This window comes from Drechmeria coniospora, chromosome 03, assembly GCF_001625195.1.
Source record: "Drechmeria coniospora strain ARSEF 6962 chromosome 03, whole genome shotgun sequence".
Lineage (NCBI taxonomy): Eukaryota > Fungi > Ascomycota > Sordariomycetes > Hypocreales > Ophiocordycipitaceae > Drechmeria > Drechmeria coniospora.
This window is the reverse complement of record NC_054391.1, coordinates 6,112,470-6,130,323: the sequence shown is the minus strand read 5'-3', so window position 1 is coordinate 6,130,323 and position 17,854 is coordinate 6,112,470. Positions and strand designations below refer to the sequence as shown.

Genomic DNA, 17,854 nt, shown 5'->3' with positions numbered 1-17,854 from the left:
CGTGTGCCTGTGTCCTTGTGCGCGCGCGGACATGTCGCGAGCTGCGTGCGTCGTCACGCATCATGGCCAAGCGCCGCCGCGGTTGCTCGCCTCGTTCGGCTCGACGACGTGGCCATGCTTTTCACGTCCTCGCAAACGACAGCGCTCAAACCTCGTCGGCCTTCCACCAAGACAGACAGCCCTTCCCTCACATGAGGCAAGGCGGCGTCCGACGACGACGACATGGAGATGCAGCTAACTCGTGGAGAGGTTCTGTTGGACAAGGGAAAAAGACGAAAGAAGATTGGCTGGGCGCTCCTGGTGAAGAAACCGTTTACCCGCTGCCGTCTGGGTGCCGGCCACCCGCTCTCGGCCGCGCCCTCGACCGCACGATACACGAGATCGCGATTGTACCATCTGGACATTCACGACGTGCAAGGAGGACGAGGGAAACCCACAACGCTTGCGTAGAGCCAGAGCGCCGTCGGCCACTCGGAGGCTCGCGCAACGGTCAGCACTTCGATGAAGACGCCATCGCCAGTGGAAGCGTCGACGTCAGTGTTGTGTAACCGATAAGGAATGTAGGAGCTCGGGGAAGCAAAGGCCACATTGCGCTCACGGTGTATGCCGCCAAACAGGGTGAGAAGGAAAGCGGCATTCGTCGATGGGGAGAGAGTGGCCTGGCACCGTCCGACTTCGTTTCGCCGTCAACGCATGGCGGCCATTCGGAAAAATGGCCGTCGGAAGCGGGACGGTAAACAAGGCGACGGCATCGTTGGGAAGAGTCGGAAAATGATTGCACCGTGCCTGCAGGAGTGACGTAAGTGCCAGCAAGTATGCCATGATTGTGCTTTCTTTGTCCGCCGCCACAGCCGTCGTGGTAAGGCCGAGTGGAAGGGCGGGGAAAGTACCTCGTGAGTTTCATGAGTGATGCTCATGCACCCCTTGCGTCCTGTCGTATTCTTCACCGACATTCGCTCGCTCGCTCACCCATTCATCCATTGTATTGCGTCGTCGGACGTCCTGGCAACACCTTCCTTCGCTAGCCTCCTTTGGGCTTCGTCTGTCAGGAACCCCAGCCCCCCTGCGCGGTGCCTTGCAGGCAACGCCATGGGCCACGTGCTGGACGGATTTGGCTTGCTCAAACATGCCGCGGTTTCAACCCTTTCCATCTTTTGGACTGACCGCTTCCGCCATTCCAATGCCGTTCAGTGCTAGCTAGGTGGCCGGTGCAGGATGATCATCCTCGGATTCTGCGAATGGCGCATCAGGAACGTCGAGAGATCACGGGTGGCCGTCTGGCCCGAGCCTGTGACAACCCTTTCGTGCTGCACCATGGCTAGCCGTACTGATTGACAGCGGACGGCATGCGATAGTGCAGCCACCAGGTGCGTCGGTCGGCTGGGCCCTGGGGTTTTGGGCTGGGGTTCATATCCGCCGCCATCCGCCAGTCGCCCGCATCCCTTGATATCGTTGCTTCACCTCGCCGCCTGCACACGGCGGACGCGAAGCCGACGTTGCTCGATGCTGTAACATTTGGTCACCTCGGAACAGGCTTCCCCCCGCTTGGAGGTGTGTCGATAGACAGTGTTCGTCTAGAATGTGCAGCCCAAGTGACGGCCGAACGGTGGGCTGGCTTGGTTTGGTTGGCACCCTGGCTGATAATCTGTTTGCCATATTGCTTCTTCGACGTTCAAGAGTCCAGCATCTCCCGCTTTCTCACCTTGCCCCGTCGCACCCATGACGAGTGTGTACGTCGCAGTTGCAGTAGGTACTCTGTCAGAGTCTGGCGAGTCTCGGCAAGGCCAGACATTGATGAATGCTTAAGAACGAATCAGTCACTTCGCCACGCCCACGCCCACGCTCTCTCCCGGACAAAGACAGCATTGCGCCTTTGCATGGGTTAGGTAGTCGTGCAGGTGCCAAAAATACTTTCCCCAGGCTGGTAGCATCCATCAGTGATCAGATTACGCATCGCCATTGGGTCGCCATGGTGCCGGAGGGGCTGGAGCCGTCGAGGGGCACATCTGTCCGCTCGAAACGGGCGCAGCAGCACTACTCTCCACTCGAGAACTCGTCAACGTCTGGTGCTGGATTTCGCGCGCAACCGAGAGGCATGATCGGGCACTCTGCAGCCATGGCAGTTCATCGGGCACCTAGACACAGGCAGCGCAGCGGCCGAAGGAATCCTGTTGGCCCACAGCTGGTCATGAGCGAACGCATCCTTTGGCGTCGTCAAGGCCGACAGATGCCTCTTGCTCCTTCTGAAACGAAAAAAAAAATGCAAGGCTGCGACAGCGGTTGCCAGCCATCATGGGTGAAGCAGACGTGTAAGCCGAGGCGGCGGACAACGCTCTGCGCACGAAGCTCGACGGTTTCAGGGCTCGTAAAGGGCTGGACGAGGTGCGAAGATTCGGGGAATGCGCTCGGAGCGCTGACAAGCCGGACCGTAACCAGCTCCCTGCAGAAGGAGAATCATGAACGAGGCTCGTCGATGCGAAGCATCGTGAATCCGTCTCGCCGGCGTCCGTACATGGCGGCACACACCAGACGACGACGAAGAAGCGGTGAAGAAGACAGGTCGTAGCTGCCCGTCCCCGCAGCAGCTTTTGGCCAGTCAGCGGAGAGCGAAATGTCTGAGCACTTGCATGTACATGTACATGTACTCCGGACCTGCAAGTCAGTGTGTGCTGGTGCAAGTGCAGCGAGTAAGTGCACCCGTACAGCGTAACGATGGCGAGTCGCAGGTACGGAGCACAGTAGTAGTTGGGTACTTGTCGGACCGCGGTGGCTGTAGGTGAGCCGTATGTATATTCCTAACTTGCTGCTCCATGTGCGCATGCCTCCCTGCCTCCACAGCGCACACGACAGCACGCACGACAGCACGACCGCGGCACACACGACAGCACACTCCACAGCACCCGCCCACTGCCGCACCGGGCGCTTCAATACCACGGCATCACATGGTCAGCCGCGTCGGCCTGCAGGCGGACGAGGGTGTGGCAGGTAGGTATGCTCGACGACGCCAACGCGCACCCGTTCTCGTAGCCGTCCACATTCACGGCTGTGGGGGCCAGCCGCACAAGCGGAAGGGTGAACCCCTGTTGGCGGACCTTGGCTGGGCGAGCTAGCCGGCCTGACCCGTCGTTTGTCGCCATCGTCGGGCACGGTAGGCCGAGGGGAACCACATTTACGGACGGACGACGAGGATGGCACACCGGCGTGCAGCGCAGTGGCAAACACGCAGGTACAGACTGCTGCACACACTTACGCCTACAGTACTTTTGCGGACGAGTCAGTCCAACAGACCAGTCGGCGGAAACGGGTTTCGACGCCTACCCTTGCTTGCAAGCACTTAGCATGCCCGGAGGGCCTCACCGCCACATGCTAGGTACTACTTACATGCACACACGTCCATGGTATGGTGCAGTGCTCGCGGAAGGATTCCCTCCAACGCTGCGCCGGCGTACCATGAGGGTGTACTCGTACGGCACGCGGAGCGGACGGGATGAAAAGATAAGCTGCGGTGTAGGTAGCACTGACCTTGGGAGAGAGCAGGATGGGGACTGAAGGTGCACTCGCCTCCCTCGGCCGCCTGCGTGGCGGCGTCTGGGAACAAAGCCGTTGCCCTCTAAACGGTACGGTTGGTCGCTGACGACGGTGGCTGGCGATGGCCAGGTCCGAGCGCACGCGACGGCGGCCTTGATGCGGAGTGCACGTTTTGGGGACCCGTTGCTGGTGGTTGCCTTGCCATTGTCACCCGCATCATGGCGTCCTGCAAGCGCGCGCCGTGGATGATGTGGAGTGCTGTACGGACCACGGTACCTGCAGTAGATGCATGTGCTGTACTTGCTTGTCAGTAAGTATTACTAACTCCAGTATAGTATAGCTGTACTCACAGGTGCTGGGAGTTTACGAGTAATACCCAAGTAGTATTATTGCCCGTTGGTTCGTGCATGTGCATTCTTACAACTACTTGGATGTAATAATACTTGCTGTACTGCACAGGTGCTCCGTAGCGTCGTGGCCAATGGCTGGCGCCTTTTCGGAAGCCTCGGTGGAGATTGGCCGGAGCTGGACGGAGCCCCGAGGAAATAAAAGGCTGGGGCCGTAGCGCATCCATCGAAGCAAGCCAAGGTTCGACGGTGGTTGGAACCGCCGTCGATGCAATCCGTACCAAACTTTGGCCTCGTCACCCGCTCCTGCTCGTACATTGCTCGTACATGGCTCGTACATGGACAGGCACACGCATGCTCCGTCCGCACTCGTGGCCTAGCCGAGGAGCCTGTCGAGGAGAGTGTTTCGATGCCCCTGACCGCTTGTTCGTCATCGCCGCTCTCGTTCCCAGACGGGATGATTGTCGTGGAATGTGACGTCGGACATGAGACAACGGGCTTCGGCCATGGCTCGCTGATGGACCTGCCAACGATGAAAGATCAAACACATTCATGCAATACATGATCATGCTCACATACAACCAAGAGTGCAGATGCAACGATAAACCATGCTAGTGGCCGGCCGGAGTGAGAAGAAGCTTCTGGGGAAACCTTGGACACGTCGAGACGGCAGCGACAGGAGACAGGGATCGAGCCCATGCATGTACATGTACGGGCAGGTACTCCGGACTTGTGTTCCGACCTGCAGTTGCTCATGCCTACTTGCCGCAGTGCCCCGTACTCTGTAGGTATTCGGTACATGCACCTGTTCCGACAACTGAGCGGGGAGGTGCAACGGGAGTAGTTGTAGGTTCATGTACTTGCTGCCGTGCATGTGGTTGTAAGTGTGCAAGCGCGCCTGCATCGTGCTTGCCCGTTCACGAAAGTCAGGTACAGGTATCGCAATGCCCGTAGCCAAGTACTAGGTAGGAAGGTACGAGCTTTGCCCCTCCGTCCGAAACAAATATTGGCATCGGCATCTGCATTAGCATCCGCATCGCTCGCTCCAGCGCCGGCACCAACGCCAGTCGGCGCCTGGAAGGCGTGGTAAGTGCTTGCGTCTTGGCCAGTGCCAGGTTGCGGCGTGAATGGAGGCCGCGCATCCAAGGGCCCCTCGACGAATGACGTTCGGAAGCCCCCCCTCCCACGAGCAGAGGCCCGAGACGGATCGGCGGCGTCCAGTGCTCGGCCGCAGAGGATTGAACGGCCGAGCTCCGCACTCGCATGGAGCACGCTCCCGCCCGTCTGGCCGGAAGAACGGGCGAGCAGCTGCGAGAGGGTACAGGCGACAAAGCTCATGATGGAACCGGGAGGCGCAGGATGAATGGACCGAGAGACGTACTCCTCTGCCTCTCGGATCGGATCGCCCATGTCCGTGGCCATTGGTCCATGGTCCATGGTCGAGCAAGCCCGGACAAAGGAGCCCGGACGAGCAGGCGACGAGCTCGACGGCCTTTTGGGCGGTCGGTCGGTCATGCAAGGTACGCGGGAGGTGCGCGTGCGACTTGTCGTGCCATGCAGCCACCGCCACGAGATGGTTCGTGTGCCTCGTTGCCGTGCAAGCAGCAGATACGAGGTCGAACATCGGCCTCCGAGTACGCCTTCGCCTGCCGACGGTACCAATTTGGCTTCCATCCCCTCCTCCTTGCAGCCGTGCATCTGGCCCAATCCAACAGGGCCGGTGCATGCGTCGGCCTCGAAGCGGAACAAGCGAACCTTGCGACGTCCTGCTCGTACCTAGCGCCAACATGATTCCCTCCTCATCCGTCTTGAGGCGCCAATATCCGTGGCTCGCATTGGCCGAACCTTTCCTACCGCTCACCGTTCACGGGCCGCAGGCAGGAAAGGCAATGCATGCCGCCGAGCACACCCGCCGTTCCACGTTGGATACGGTGAATTGCCATGCAGCCGCCCGACGGACGGACGGACAAAGGACGAGGCTTTCTCCCCAAACTGGCGCAGCTAGTCGGGCGTACGCCTCGTCGCCATTTGAGACAATTGTCCGAGGAAGCCCAATGGCCGGCTGGATTGTCGAGACGGCTCGCAGGACCACCCCCTCCCTCTCAGGCTGTCGATCGCAAGCGATTGGGCGGCGGCGAGGAAGAACGAGGAGGGCGTGGCAGCGACGACGGAGCCAGCCAGCCAGCCCTTGGATGCATGGGTTGCTCACTCTGGGCGGATGCTGCTGGTTTAGCACCCAACCCCGCCAAAGGCAAGTAATACACCTACCACTCACTACGTACGTGCCTGGCTCCTCAGGTTCCCGGTTCCTGACCAGGGCCTTGGCTGCCGCTACGTCTCAGCCAGGATCACGCACACGCAAGCACGCCTTGACATGTACGTAGCAGAGCAGTACGGTAGTGCAGTACGGAGCAGTTCGAGGACGTCGAGTGAACAGACACAGCCAGAGGTGCATGTACGTCAATAAACACGTTCATGTGCTCCGTACACACCATGCATGTTTCTTCGGTGCACTCTCGCGTCTATAGGCACTTGATGTGCTGTGCAATGACAAGCAGAGCAGGCTGGTGAGGCTTCTACGGCGGTGAGGCTCTTCGAACACGATTGTGTTGCATTCCGGATTTTCCTCATCCAAGTCCGAGTTTGCGTCCCAGGGGAGCTAGGAGGAATACGTGAGGATGGCGCCATGGAATCTGTGTGCACGAGTGTGGGAGAGAGGGAGGGGGAAGCAGAGAGAGAAAGCATCGACATGGCAGAATACCCGCCCACTTGCCGTAATCTCTTTGATCTGTTGGACGGAGAGAAAGGTGGATGACGAGCGGCAGTCCTCCGTTCCGCGCAGGCGTGCCAGTTGCGGGTGCGGGCCAAGTCTCGTTGCGCTGGGCGGCAGCAATGCTCGCGCCTTGGCCTCTGTTCACAATACGATTACGACGATGCACAATGGCAGAGGGCAAGTGTGTACTCCGTAGGTAAAGGTATGGGCCAAAGCACTATTGTACAAGATGCTGCACCAACCTCCTCCCTTTGCGGACAGGTTATGCTGTGCTCTGCGCCGGCGTGGGCATGATGATGCCCGTGTGAGCAAGCATCGTGCTTGTGCGGGGCGGTGGGACGGGTCTGGTGATGCTCTGCAGTCCCCTGTCTTGCAGCTGAGGCCATCCACTCCACACCGTAGTACCCACCCCCCTTGCCCCTCTGCGGATTTGCCGCCCCCCCTCCAGCGCTCGACCCCGCTATGGAAGTGCAACTTAGTTGTACTTGTACTCCGTGCATGTACAGTACAGTACATTTACAGGTACACTGCATACATTGAACGCCTAAACATACATGTACTCCTACTTGTACACTGTGCACCTACGCACACACCTGCTGCAGCACCATCGACAACTACTGTACTTACACCTGGCACTAGTACGTGCCCGCACATCTACGGTGTAGTTGTACCTGCACACCTATCTGCACATGTACTGGTAAGTACTTACTGTACACCCGCTCTCTTCTGCATCCCCCAGCCCCACAGTCCTTGCCAACGTCTTGTCCTGGTGGTGCAACCCAAGGATAGTGGTGTAAGTGGTGGAAGAATCCCCCAGAGACATATATCTAGCCATCTTCCCATCGCCCATTGTTGAAATGAATTGGCACGCCTCACCTTCCTTGCAGCTCCCCCCCCCCCCCCCCCCCCCGCCCCCCCTCATTTGTAGGCTTTTGAAAGACACGATTGTGTACGGTCATTCAACTGTCCATCTTGAGCTGTCTTGCCTACAGTCAGATACGTGAGTGTTTGTCGTCAGCAGCTGCTTCCCGTTTCCGACGCCAAATGCTCAGCATCGACATTGTGTACGTCCGCCCATATCTGCTTCGCTGATGACTTCCCTCTTTGATGGGAAGCAAGTACTGTATGCACTAGGAGCTCGAACTGACAAGGCTCGCCAGTCAGCCAGCACGACGTCGATCGCATGCCTACACACATCTCGGAGCCATCTTGATGACATTGCTCTCTGGATGCCCTCTATCGAATTCTTTCCACCTTTCCTGGGATCCCACGCCATCCTTCCGTCACTCGTCTGACGTCGATTGTGACGTCGTCTCACCACTCATTCGGCCTCATCTCTACTCCGACACCTCATCACATCCGCCTTGCTCTTGCCCCCGAGTCTGTCAAAGGCGAAAAGGAAGGCCGCTGCGGACAGACGCTCCTTCGCATGGCCGTTTTGTCATCACGGAATCATAGCCAGCAGTGACCGAGACCGAACGCCGGCGAGATGGAGAATCAGCAGGAAACCATGGAGCGCAATCGCACCATCATCCTCGCCGCCACCATCCCTTCCATCCTCACGACGCTCGCCGCCGCCGTCATCTACTGTTACGTCCGCCGACGCAGGTCCCGGATGTTCGACCGCAGCATCACCCCCGTCGACGACGAGGAGATTGAGTCTTGGAAGGTTGATCGCCGTTCCCAGATGGAGGAGAAGTCTCGGGAACCAGAATTTCCCCGGCCCAGCCATGTGCGGGGCTCGTCGAGGCACCATGGCGAGCACGGCCTCTGCAGAAGTTCCAGCTCGACAAGGTCGGTCCAGAAGCCGGCCAGCGTCATTGTGTACCAGAGCGCACGCACGAGCGAGGATGCCGCCTCGTCGCTTGGCGGGGGAAGCATCTCCGACGTACCCCAGATACCGGTCCTGGCGCGGGCGCCCAACGCGAGACCGGGCCTGACGGACGAGACGGTCCAGGGCGAGGATGCCTTCATCCCGTGCACGCAGGCCAAACGTCAGCCCGCCCGCCTCTCCAAGATGGCCTCTCCCCGACACAACCGCAGCAAGAGCTCGCGGGCGACCATGACGGGCGGCCGAGACCAGTGGTACGGCCAGCAGATGGACGAGCATCGACCGCCACGCCGCTCCGCCGACACTTGGCGGCCGACACCGGCGAGCCACTACGACGGCTGGCTCGGCAGAGTGTACACCCACTCGTCTCGCTCAACCGCATCCCGGACGTCGGTGGAAGAGGAAATGCTGCTGGGCGGACTGTCGCCCAGGCCGATGCTACATCAATCCGAGATTGGGCGGGCGATTGGATGATGCGTCGGACGCAAACGACCACGGCAATCCATCCACCTTGTCTTCTCCACAACCGCTTTTTTTTAAGGAGCGAACGAGCGAACGAGCGGATACAACCGACGGCGGGGACGTGCAACATTGTGCGATGCACACTCGCACGTACTCCGTACGCATGCTCGTACTTGATGGCCGAAATACGGGTTCCAAGTCCCATCCATCGCCGCCCCTGTGAAACCTGCTCCTGCTGAATGACAGTTGCGGGTTGTGGAGCCGATGGGCGCTTCGCATCCAAGCCGACCAGGGTCTCGAAGCTTCAGCGGCTTCGGCAAATCGCGCACGGCTTTCTTCCTTGCAACGTGCAGGAAGAACGGCCAAGAAGCTCGATATCAGCAGGGTCAAAGGCCGCACTGGCAGTGGCAGCTGAAACTCCCTGGCGCGCTGAAACGGGGTAGTGGGTTCTCTCCTATGGAGCCGAGCCTTGGCCTCTCAGCCTCCCCACTTCTGATGAAGGCATACAGCTGCTTATACTATTACACTTGCAGTGCGGAGTACATGACAGTATTATTAGCACACAACTATTAGTACTTACAATACGGAGTACGAAGTAATACTACTTACTTACATGCCTTCATTATCAGTACATGTTCCGAGTACAGTACTTACAAGCACAACTTAGTACGTACTTACAGTACTGAAAAGCGCACCCATATACGGACTATGGCAGGTATAAAACCGCTGTATTTGCTACACGAGCCAAGTCCTTGCATTACTACAATACTCGTACCTGCTTATACACGTACTTGCATGTACTGTACGAGTTCGATGAGAACGACGACGTGCACAGCTCGGTTGTCAAGCTCGCGTCGAGTTATGAGCGGCCCTCGGTGAATGGTGCAGGTGCGAGTATTAGGAACAAGCACCTGCACCGCTCGTACGAGCAGTCTATGGCTTGATTTTGGTTTCATAATGACGGATATACCCAGGCGCGTGGCCAGAATGAGCTTGGTGCATGATGCGACCGGCTGTCTGTGCAACGGGGAGGATGAGCCCGCCTTGTCCTGCTTTGATACGCATTTTGCCCACCTGTATATAGAAATTCTCCTTGAGCATGAGACGAGACAAACCAAGCCAAAGCCAAGACAGTTCGTTTCCATTCAGGCCCATTGTGCATCCCAGCGAGCCAAGCATGCACAGCGATGAAGCTGTATTTGGCCAACTACTTGGGAACCGTCCCGAGCCCAGAGCTCGAACAGGTGGAACGTGCCGGGGGAAGCGATGCGTTTCAGGCTCTCGCCTCACTCAGCTGCTCCATGGATGAGGAATGAGAAGCTACGTGTACACCGGGCACGTGTCGGCCGCTCCGTGGCCCGCCGACGGAGGAGAAGCTGCTCCGATCATGTCTACGCCGCTGCACGGAAATGGGAGGAGCAGCGACTCAGTGTGGTGCTCTCGGCTACTCCGTCGAGGAGAATGATTCACCCATGCCGTGCCGTAGGAGCTCCACCGAGGAAGGAGGAGAGGCAACTCGAGTGAGTTCTCATCTGCTCCATCAAGCACCCAGCTGACGTCCCAGCTCAGCTATTCTCCGGAGGACTCTGGAGATGGAAGAGAGGAGGCGAGATGGACTTTCCCCGTCGATTGCCCGGATCGCAGAGAATTCGTCCCCGAGCTCGGATACAATTTCAGAAGGCACGTCCCGTGCCGGAATCGAACGAGGGACGGTCGTGTCTTTTCCATCCCCGCAGCTGGCGAACGATTACATGGCGGAGGGGCACACTGGCATTTTGCCATGGTACCTCTTCCGGTCAGGATTCAGGATTATGATGCGAGGAGAGGACCGATCCGGTTTCCTCGGCGTAGTCTGCCCTTGAATTCCACCTATAGAAGCCTTTCGCGGCATGTTCTCCGTCTGCTGGCCGAATCGTCGACGCAGAGGGGAACCACCAAATGCGGCGGCGGCTGACTACGGCCTCCTTGCCGCGGGGGACTCGGCGCATCCGAGACGAGGATCAAGTGCGAGGCCCGGGTCGGCCTGTTCGTGAGGTCGGCGGAGCGGAGACGCGTCGGGTCGTCCGTCAACGGCAGGGATGACGGCCGTTGAGTTCGAACACGGGGTCGATCCGGACCCAGATCAAGGAAGCACTTGGGACAATCAGCAGCGTCTCGCTCCATCTAGCCTGACCCTTCGCGTGACGATGAACGGCGCGACGGGAGAGTGAAGAAATAAGTCGTACTCTGCTGGGAGAGACAGATGCAGATGCAGCTGCACAGCCCTTTTGCGTTCAAGGAGAGGCAAAAACCTCGGCAACGACAGGAGGGAGGGTACCGCGAACACTTAACACGGACGGTGCACTTTTGGCGGGGCACGCGACTTGACGCGCGTGTGAGCGGCGATTAAAAGCAAAGAGTCTAAAATCTATCGAGGCACAACCGGCCTAGTCTTGGCCCAATAATTCATCACGTTGTTCCTCCGGTAGCTTTCCGCCTCCGCTTCAACGTCAACGTCAACCTCACCCTCGACTCATTCAACGCAAGCAAAGGCGAGGTGCCATCCCGATCCAGCCAGGCACCGCCCAGATCGTTCCGCCCGAATCACTGCCGGCGTCGAAGAACCAGGCGATAGGACGGCGAAGGCGACGGCGAATACCAACCAGTTGCGAGGTATCCCGGATGGTCTCGCGTCCATTTCGCCCAATTCTCGACCGAACTGCTCCTCGGTGCGAAGCGAAAATCGCAGAACGCCCTGCTCTCTCACCCCCTCCGAGGCCCGCACGTCGCCTGTCTTGGGTGCGCGCACGGCCTTCGTCTTTCATACCCGAGCCATCTCATCATCGCCCCGAGTCGCCGCCATGCCACCGCGCAAGTCTGACCAGCGCAAGAGCGACGCTTCCCTGGTTACCTTTCCCGCCATCCCCCACGACGACAGCGCCATCTCGCAGACGGCGTCGCATACCCAGCAGTCTGTCCCGGCTGCCGCGGCGGCCTCCGACAAGAAGGACAAGGACAAGGACAAGGACAAAGATGGCGTGTCCATCGAGGTACGCACGTCTTCACACAGGCCCTCTACTCTTGTCGCTCTGCGGATGCAGGACGCGCTCGCTAACCGACGATGAATGGTTGTCGCTTCCCGCAGGACCTTGGATTCCCCAAATCTGTCATCTCGCGGCTCGCAAAGAGCGCATTACCACCAAACACCCAAATCCAAGCGAATGCAATTCTCGCCATGAGCAAGAGCGCAACTGTTTTCGTCAGTTACTTGGTGTCGCAGTACGCTTGCCTCCTTCTGCCCCTGCCGCGCGCTCGCAGAGATGGATTCGTGCTCTCACGACACCGGCTAACCGTTCGCAGTGCCAATCAACACACTGTCAACGCGGGCAAGAAGACGATCAACCCGGATGACGTGTTCAAAGCACTCGACGATACCGAGTTCTCCTTTCTGCGGGAGTCTCTCGAGGCCGACTTGGCAAGTAGGTCTCCCGTTGCTCTCTACGCCTGTGCAGCGATGCCCAGCTCTTCTTGCCCGTCGCTCGCTGACCCTGCCCAGAATTCATGGCGATGAAGAACGAAAAACGGACGTCGTCGAAGAAAAAGGTGGGCGCCGGCAAGGGCGACGCTGCCAATCCGACCGAGGACGTGGAAATGGCCGATCAAACTGTCAGCTCGTCCAAGGCGGATGTGTCGACCATGTCGGCCTCGGATGGGCCCCGAAATAAAAAGGCCCGTCTCGACCAGGACGAGACGGAGGAAGAAGGGGAGAAGGAGGCGGAGGAGCAAGAGATGGAGGCGGAGGAAGAGGAGGAGGAGGAAGAGGAGGAGGCAGAGGAGGAAGAGGAGGACGACGAGGATGAGGAGGCAAACGACGACGAGGAAAATGGGGAGAGGAGAGCGGAGAGCGGAGATGACACGCAGGACGCGCTCGAGTTGAAGCAAGACGACGAGGACGACGAGAGGGACGAGGCGCTCGATGGTGACGAGAGCGATTGACGACGGCCAAACGATCGAGTGGCCAACGAGGCGGGCCGGATCCGAGGGCTCACACCTGTTAAATGGTGACTTCTCACGTTATCGCTTCATGAACCCATGCTCCATCGTCCATGCCATGCCACCCACCATCACACACGCACGCACACACACACATACACACACGCACAAATACATACACACACACACACACACACACACACACACACACACACACACACACACACACACACACACACATACACACACACATACACACGCACACGCACACACACGCACGCCCGCACACACCCGCACACCCGCACACACGTACCGTACCTGGGCGCCACAACGCACCCACGCACACCTCCCTCATCCCTCACTTCTCCGCCCATCCTCGACTAGTGCTCTGCACACACACACACTCAGACACGCACTCACAGACGCAGGCACTCACACGTTTCGAACCTCCACCTCTCCACCAGGCATCTTCTATCGTGCTACGGTTTTGCAGCCCCTCCCGCAGTCCCCACCACCCAAACTCCCTGGCTTCCGCATCTCGCTTCCCGCTTCCCGCCTCCCGCCTCCCGCCTCCCGCCTCATCGCACACATCTATGCATGCGAGCCTCGCATTGGCCATGGCCACGCATAACATCCTTCCCCTCCCTCTTTCCCTGGTACCCTGTGTGGCACGGCAGCCCCTGTAACGGACCCTGAACCTGGGTGCAGAGATCGAGGAACTGCTTCTCGCCGCCCATGCCAGACTGCATGCCCCAAGGCGCAGCCCGATGCAGCCCATGATCGAGTTGGACAAGAGTTACACAAAACGTCACCATCAGCGTAGGGGAGTCGACTCAAAATGTCAAATATTCAAATTCATGTGCGACGGAGTACAAGGTTCGGCTGAAACCACCAAAGATCCATGCTCCGTCCGATGCACTCACTCATCGTGCCAGCAGGACAAATGATACTAAGTATATCCATCCCAAATCCGAACGAGATATGGACTTCAACCAAAAGGAAGAACGTGAAAAAAAAACGACGGCACGAAGGAAACCGTGGCCGTGCGGAACCAAGCAGCCGGTCCATCCATTACTAGCCAGTCCACTCAACGCAACAAGCAGAAGCCAAGAACAAAAAAAAACCGTGGCGTGGCGTGGAAACGAGTCGTCAACGAGACATAGCCATGGAATAACGGAAAGCAGCAATTCTCCAACGCCACCGATGTCGTCCTCTGATCTACCAACGTCATCCTCAGGTGGCCATGCCTGTCGTCCGTCGTCGTCATCGTCGTCGTCGAGTCAATCCAGGTCCAAGTGAGAACAAAGGCCGAGTGTTCCGCAACAAGAGAAATGAGGCAATGGATCAAAGAAACCGTGGGTATGACCACCTCCCTCTCCCGCTCCCTCTCCCCCTCTCCCGGCCCCTCACACCAAACAGAGCCGATTCCGGCAGCGAAACCAAATTGATATCGAGATCCCGTGCGTCCAATGCCCGATCGTCCCAGCGCCCGAAAAGCAGAAAGAAAGGACGTATGAAAATTTTCCCAGAGATAGGCGCCTTGCTCGCCCGTGGAATGTGCAGCAAAAAGGCATCATCGACAAAGGCATCGTGCAACCCCCCCGACCGACCGACCGATAGACAGATCGCGTCTGGCCATCGTTCTGTCGAAGAGAGCAGCCCCCTCCCCACCCTCCCCGAAAGTGACAGACGCGCGTACGTCTTGCGACGCAAGCGAATCGGAGAAGAACAAAAGCTTTGAATAAAAAGGAGACGCCATCGACCTGCCCCGACTCCTCTATACTGCTCCGGCCACATGCTATACACAATTTCAACTCAACAGGCCGCTCACCCAAAAGCACATAGCCTCCCAACTAGTCTGCATGCGTGGGGTATCCAGGAAATCTGCAGGGGTTCATGTCCAAGGAAAAGAAGTTGTCGAGCATCATACAAATTCAGAATTCAGCAGTCGGCTTCAACCAGCAGAAGCAAGCATCGAGTGCTACTGCGGCTGCTGCGGGGGCGCCCACCATTGCGGAGGGGGCGAGTGCTGTCCAGACCATGCCTGGGTGACGTTGGGGCCGCCCGGTGCGCTTTGCGGCAGGTATCCCCGTGGTGTCTGCTCGGCCGGGTACATGCCCTGGCTGGTGCCGTACTGCATCCCACCCATTGCAGGGAACGGCATGTTGGGTTGCATCTGACTCGTGCTTGACTGCCGCAAATGCGTCGCAGGCGGTTGTGACTGATGAGACTGCTGCTGCTGCTGCTGCTGCTGCTGCTGCTGCTGGGACTGCGTCGTGTAGCTGCCGTAGTTGTGGCCCGGACCGGGAGGCTGCTGCTGGTTCTGAGACCACATGGTCTGGCCCGGCTGCTGGTAGTTGTAGCCGGCGGCGGTGGTGCCTTGGCTTATGCTACCGGAAGAGCCTGCGAGAGGGGGAAAGGAAAAGTTAGCCGGTGCCTACGGTGTCAGGTGGTCGAGGCCGGGGCGAGCGCAACATACTTCGCATGGACGCCTGGCCGATCGGGTTTTGCGCATGAATCGACTGCGAGTACGGTGCGGCCGTCATCATCATCTGCGGGCTCTGGGAAGAAACGACCGACTGCTGGCTGACGCCAGTGGCGGCCGTGTGCGGAGAGCTGGACGGTCGGTTCGTCGAAGCGTTCGCGTCGCTCGACGATACCGGTTGCTGGCTCATGCTCGACGACGGCGGCTGCTCGTGCGGCCGCCGCCAAATGTTCTGCATGTACTCGTTCCGCATGTCGCGCTGCTGCGTGACGGTCCTGTTGAACTCGGCCGCATGGTGCGCTTGTGAGTGGATCTCCTGGATCGGCGACGGTCTGCTCTGGTCCTGGTACGGCGGTCCGGTGATCTCCTGGCGTGGACCGCCTTTCATGATGACGCCAAAGTCCCGAGGCCGAGTGTCGCCGTACTCTGTCTCGACTGTCAGCCAGCCGCTTCATGCAAGAATCACCCCGCCGGCCTCGGCACGGCATTCCTTGGTAGAGCCGAGACAACTGTGACATACCTTGAACAAGGTGAGGCTGCGGAGCGCCGGGGTACGGCCCAGGGTGATTGCTGTACACAATCTCTGTGTTCGGAGCGCTCAGGAGCGCGGTCTGAGCTTCGGCGGCCTCGCGCGCCTTGGATGCCCCCGGCCGCTTTTCGCCCGCAGGATCGGCCTCGGTGAAGCCCTGCTTCCGGGCCTTGGTTTCCCAGTAATCGTCGCGAACCCTGCGGCCGCCTTCGATGACGCGGCTGCCGAACTGGCGAAACATGGATCGCGCCGTGACGATGGCAATCTGCCGCGACCGGTACGAGAAGGGCAAGATTTCCTGCTGAACAAGATCATCCTTCTCCGCCTGGCTGGCGATGATCTTGAAGAGAGACCTGTTCTTGTTGAACAAGAGGTAGGAATCCCGGTAGCCCAAGACGCGGGCGCATTCGGTCGCGAGCATGAACAGCTTGTCCCCTCTGTTGGGGACGAGGAAGGTTCGGCACCGGTAGATGCGACCGCCGCAGAGCTGCCCGTTCATCATCACCTTCTTCTCGCCAAACTCGTCAATCTCGCGGGGAATGTACTCGTCGCCCGTCGGGTTCAGCTGGTCCGTCGTGTGGTCTCGGACCGTCGGGAGGGCCTTGAGCGTCGATTTCGTCGGCGTCGTCTTGGGGGGCGCGGCAACGGCGGCGACGGGGGCCGAGTAGGCGGGCGTCGCCTGGTTGGGCAGGGAAGACGTCTGGGACTGGGGCGTTTGCGGCGGCTGCCCGGCCTGGGGCGCCGTGGTGACGGGCGGTGGCCCGCTGGCGTCGGATGGCTTCATCGGGCGTGCGCGTTTTCGCTGCGACGGGTAGGTATCTAGAGCACAACCATCGTCAGCCAACAAGCATTCGCCAACGTTGGCTCTGCTCATTCTCGCGCCTCAATCTCTCGCGCTCTCCGGCTCGCATTCTCGCATTCTCTCGTTCGCTCGGTCTCTGTGTTTTCCCGTCGTCACTCTCTCTCGGTCGCGCGCCAGCGAAATCAAACAGTCACGTTTCGTCAACTGCGCCGTCCCGCAGTCAAGCACACACACACCATACACGATCGGACGTGGCGAGCTGGACAAGACGGGAGATGAAGGCTTCGGCTGGGGGTCGCGCGCCCCAGGGGTCAGCGGCGCCGTGCGACGCGGAGCTACGACGCAGAAACCGGTCACGACATACCGTCATCGCCAGGCTCGCGCGTGTCGTGGGTGTCCGAAGGTCGATTCCGCTTGTGGCCACGGGGTGGCGCGTTGGACAAGACTGGGAAGGGGATGCTCGTCAGCAATGCGATGGGCAAACCACGACGGGAAGATGAGCTAGCGGGCAACCGCGAGCCGGACCGGCAAGAAGGCAGAGGCAGGAATGGCACCAGCAACAGTCGCGATGCGATGCGATGCGATGCAACGCGCGTGCAGCGCCTCCTGCCGGTCGGCCGGTCGGCCCGCCAATCTCGTCGCAAGCTGCCTGCGACGAGATGCAGGGTGCTCTCGGGAGGGCGAAGCGCAAGACGGGTTGCTCACCTGGAGAGTTGAGAGCCGCAGGATTGATCGTCGCACCGTCGGCACCGGTTGGCCGTGCGGAGTACATGTCAAGACGGGTTCGGCCAGGAGATGTACGGGTCGGCTCGGGTCGGGTCGAGCCAGGTCGGCGGCGGCAGTCCAAGCAACGATTGTCGACGGCGACGTGTCGTGAGATAGTTGGATGGGTAGCGGCTCAAGGTTGGAAGGGTGCAGGCTTCACGTTGCATGTGGTTGATGCGCGAGGGAGGGGTGTGCGACGGCGTGGGAGGGTGTGTCGGGTCGAGCCAAACGGCCGGGTCGGACACGGGCCAGGTCCCGAGCAGAAGCAGTCAAGCCCAAAGCTGGGCGAAGATGAAGAGCGCGGCAACGACGACGCGAGCGATATTGGTCTCCGTGTTCGTCGCGTGCACGACACAAGAG

The 17,854-nt window shown here is 59.4% G+C and overlaps 5 protein-coding genes across 5 annotated transcripts; 3 read left to right on the top strand and 2 right to left on the bottom strand.

Annotated features, from left to right (window-relative positions):
* Positions 1 to 62: 62 nt before the first annotated feature.
* Positions 63 to 548, top strand: DCS_07415 (uncharacterized protein; the record flags this gene model as incomplete). Its single annotated transcript, XM_040804700.1, has 1 exon — positions 63 to 548. The coding sequence occupies one exon, from the start codon at positions 63 to 65 to the stop codon at positions 546 to 548; it is 486 nt and encodes a 161-aa protein (XP_040654804.1).
* Positions 549 to 4,727: 4,179 nt separating this feature from the next.
* On the bottom strand, positions 4,728 to 5,312 carry DCS_07414 (uncharacterized protein; the record flags this gene model as incomplete). The annotated part of the gene is made up of 1 exon (XM_040804699.1): positions 4,728 to 5,312. One exon carries the CDS (start codon positions 5,310 to 5,312, stop codon positions 4,728 to 4,730), a length of 585 nt encoding a protein of 194 aa, XP_040654803.1.
* Positions 5,313 to 8,137: 2,825 nt separating this feature from the next.
* DCS_07413 (uncharacterized protein) lies at positions 8,138 to 8,953 on the top strand (the record flags this gene model as incomplete). The annotated part of the gene is made up of 1 exon (XM_040804698.1): positions 8,138 to 8,953. The coding sequence occupies one exon, from the start codon at positions 8,138 to 8,140 to the stop codon at positions 8,951 to 8,953; it is 816 nt and encodes a 271-aa protein (XP_040654802.1).
* Positions 8,954 to 11,781: 2,828 nt separating this feature from the next.
* Positions 11,782 to 12,916, top strand: DCS_07412 (CBF/NF-Y family transcription factor; the record flags this gene model as incomplete). Its single annotated transcript, XM_040804697.1, has 4 exons — positions 11,782 to 11,970; positions 12,066 to 12,199; positions 12,281 to 12,399; positions 12,477 to 12,916. 4 exons carry the CDS (start codon positions 11,782 to 11,784, stop codon positions 12,914 to 12,916), a joined length of 882 nt encoding a protein of 293 aa, XP_040654801.1.
* Positions 12,917 to 14,894: 1,978 nt separating this feature from the next.
* Positions 14,895 to 17,501, bottom strand: DCS_07411 (RSC complex subunit Rsc7; the record flags this gene model as incomplete). The annotated part of the gene is made up of 5 exons (XM_040804696.1): positions 14,895 to 15,316; positions 15,393 to 15,824; positions 15,919 to 16,746; positions 17,094 to 17,174; positions 17,435 to 17,501. The coding sequence occupies 5 exons, from the start codon at positions 17,499 to 17,501 to the stop codon at positions 14,895 to 14,897; spliced, it is 1,830 nt and encodes a 609-aa protein (XP_040654800.1).
* Positions 17,502 to 17,854: the final 353 nt, after the last annotated feature.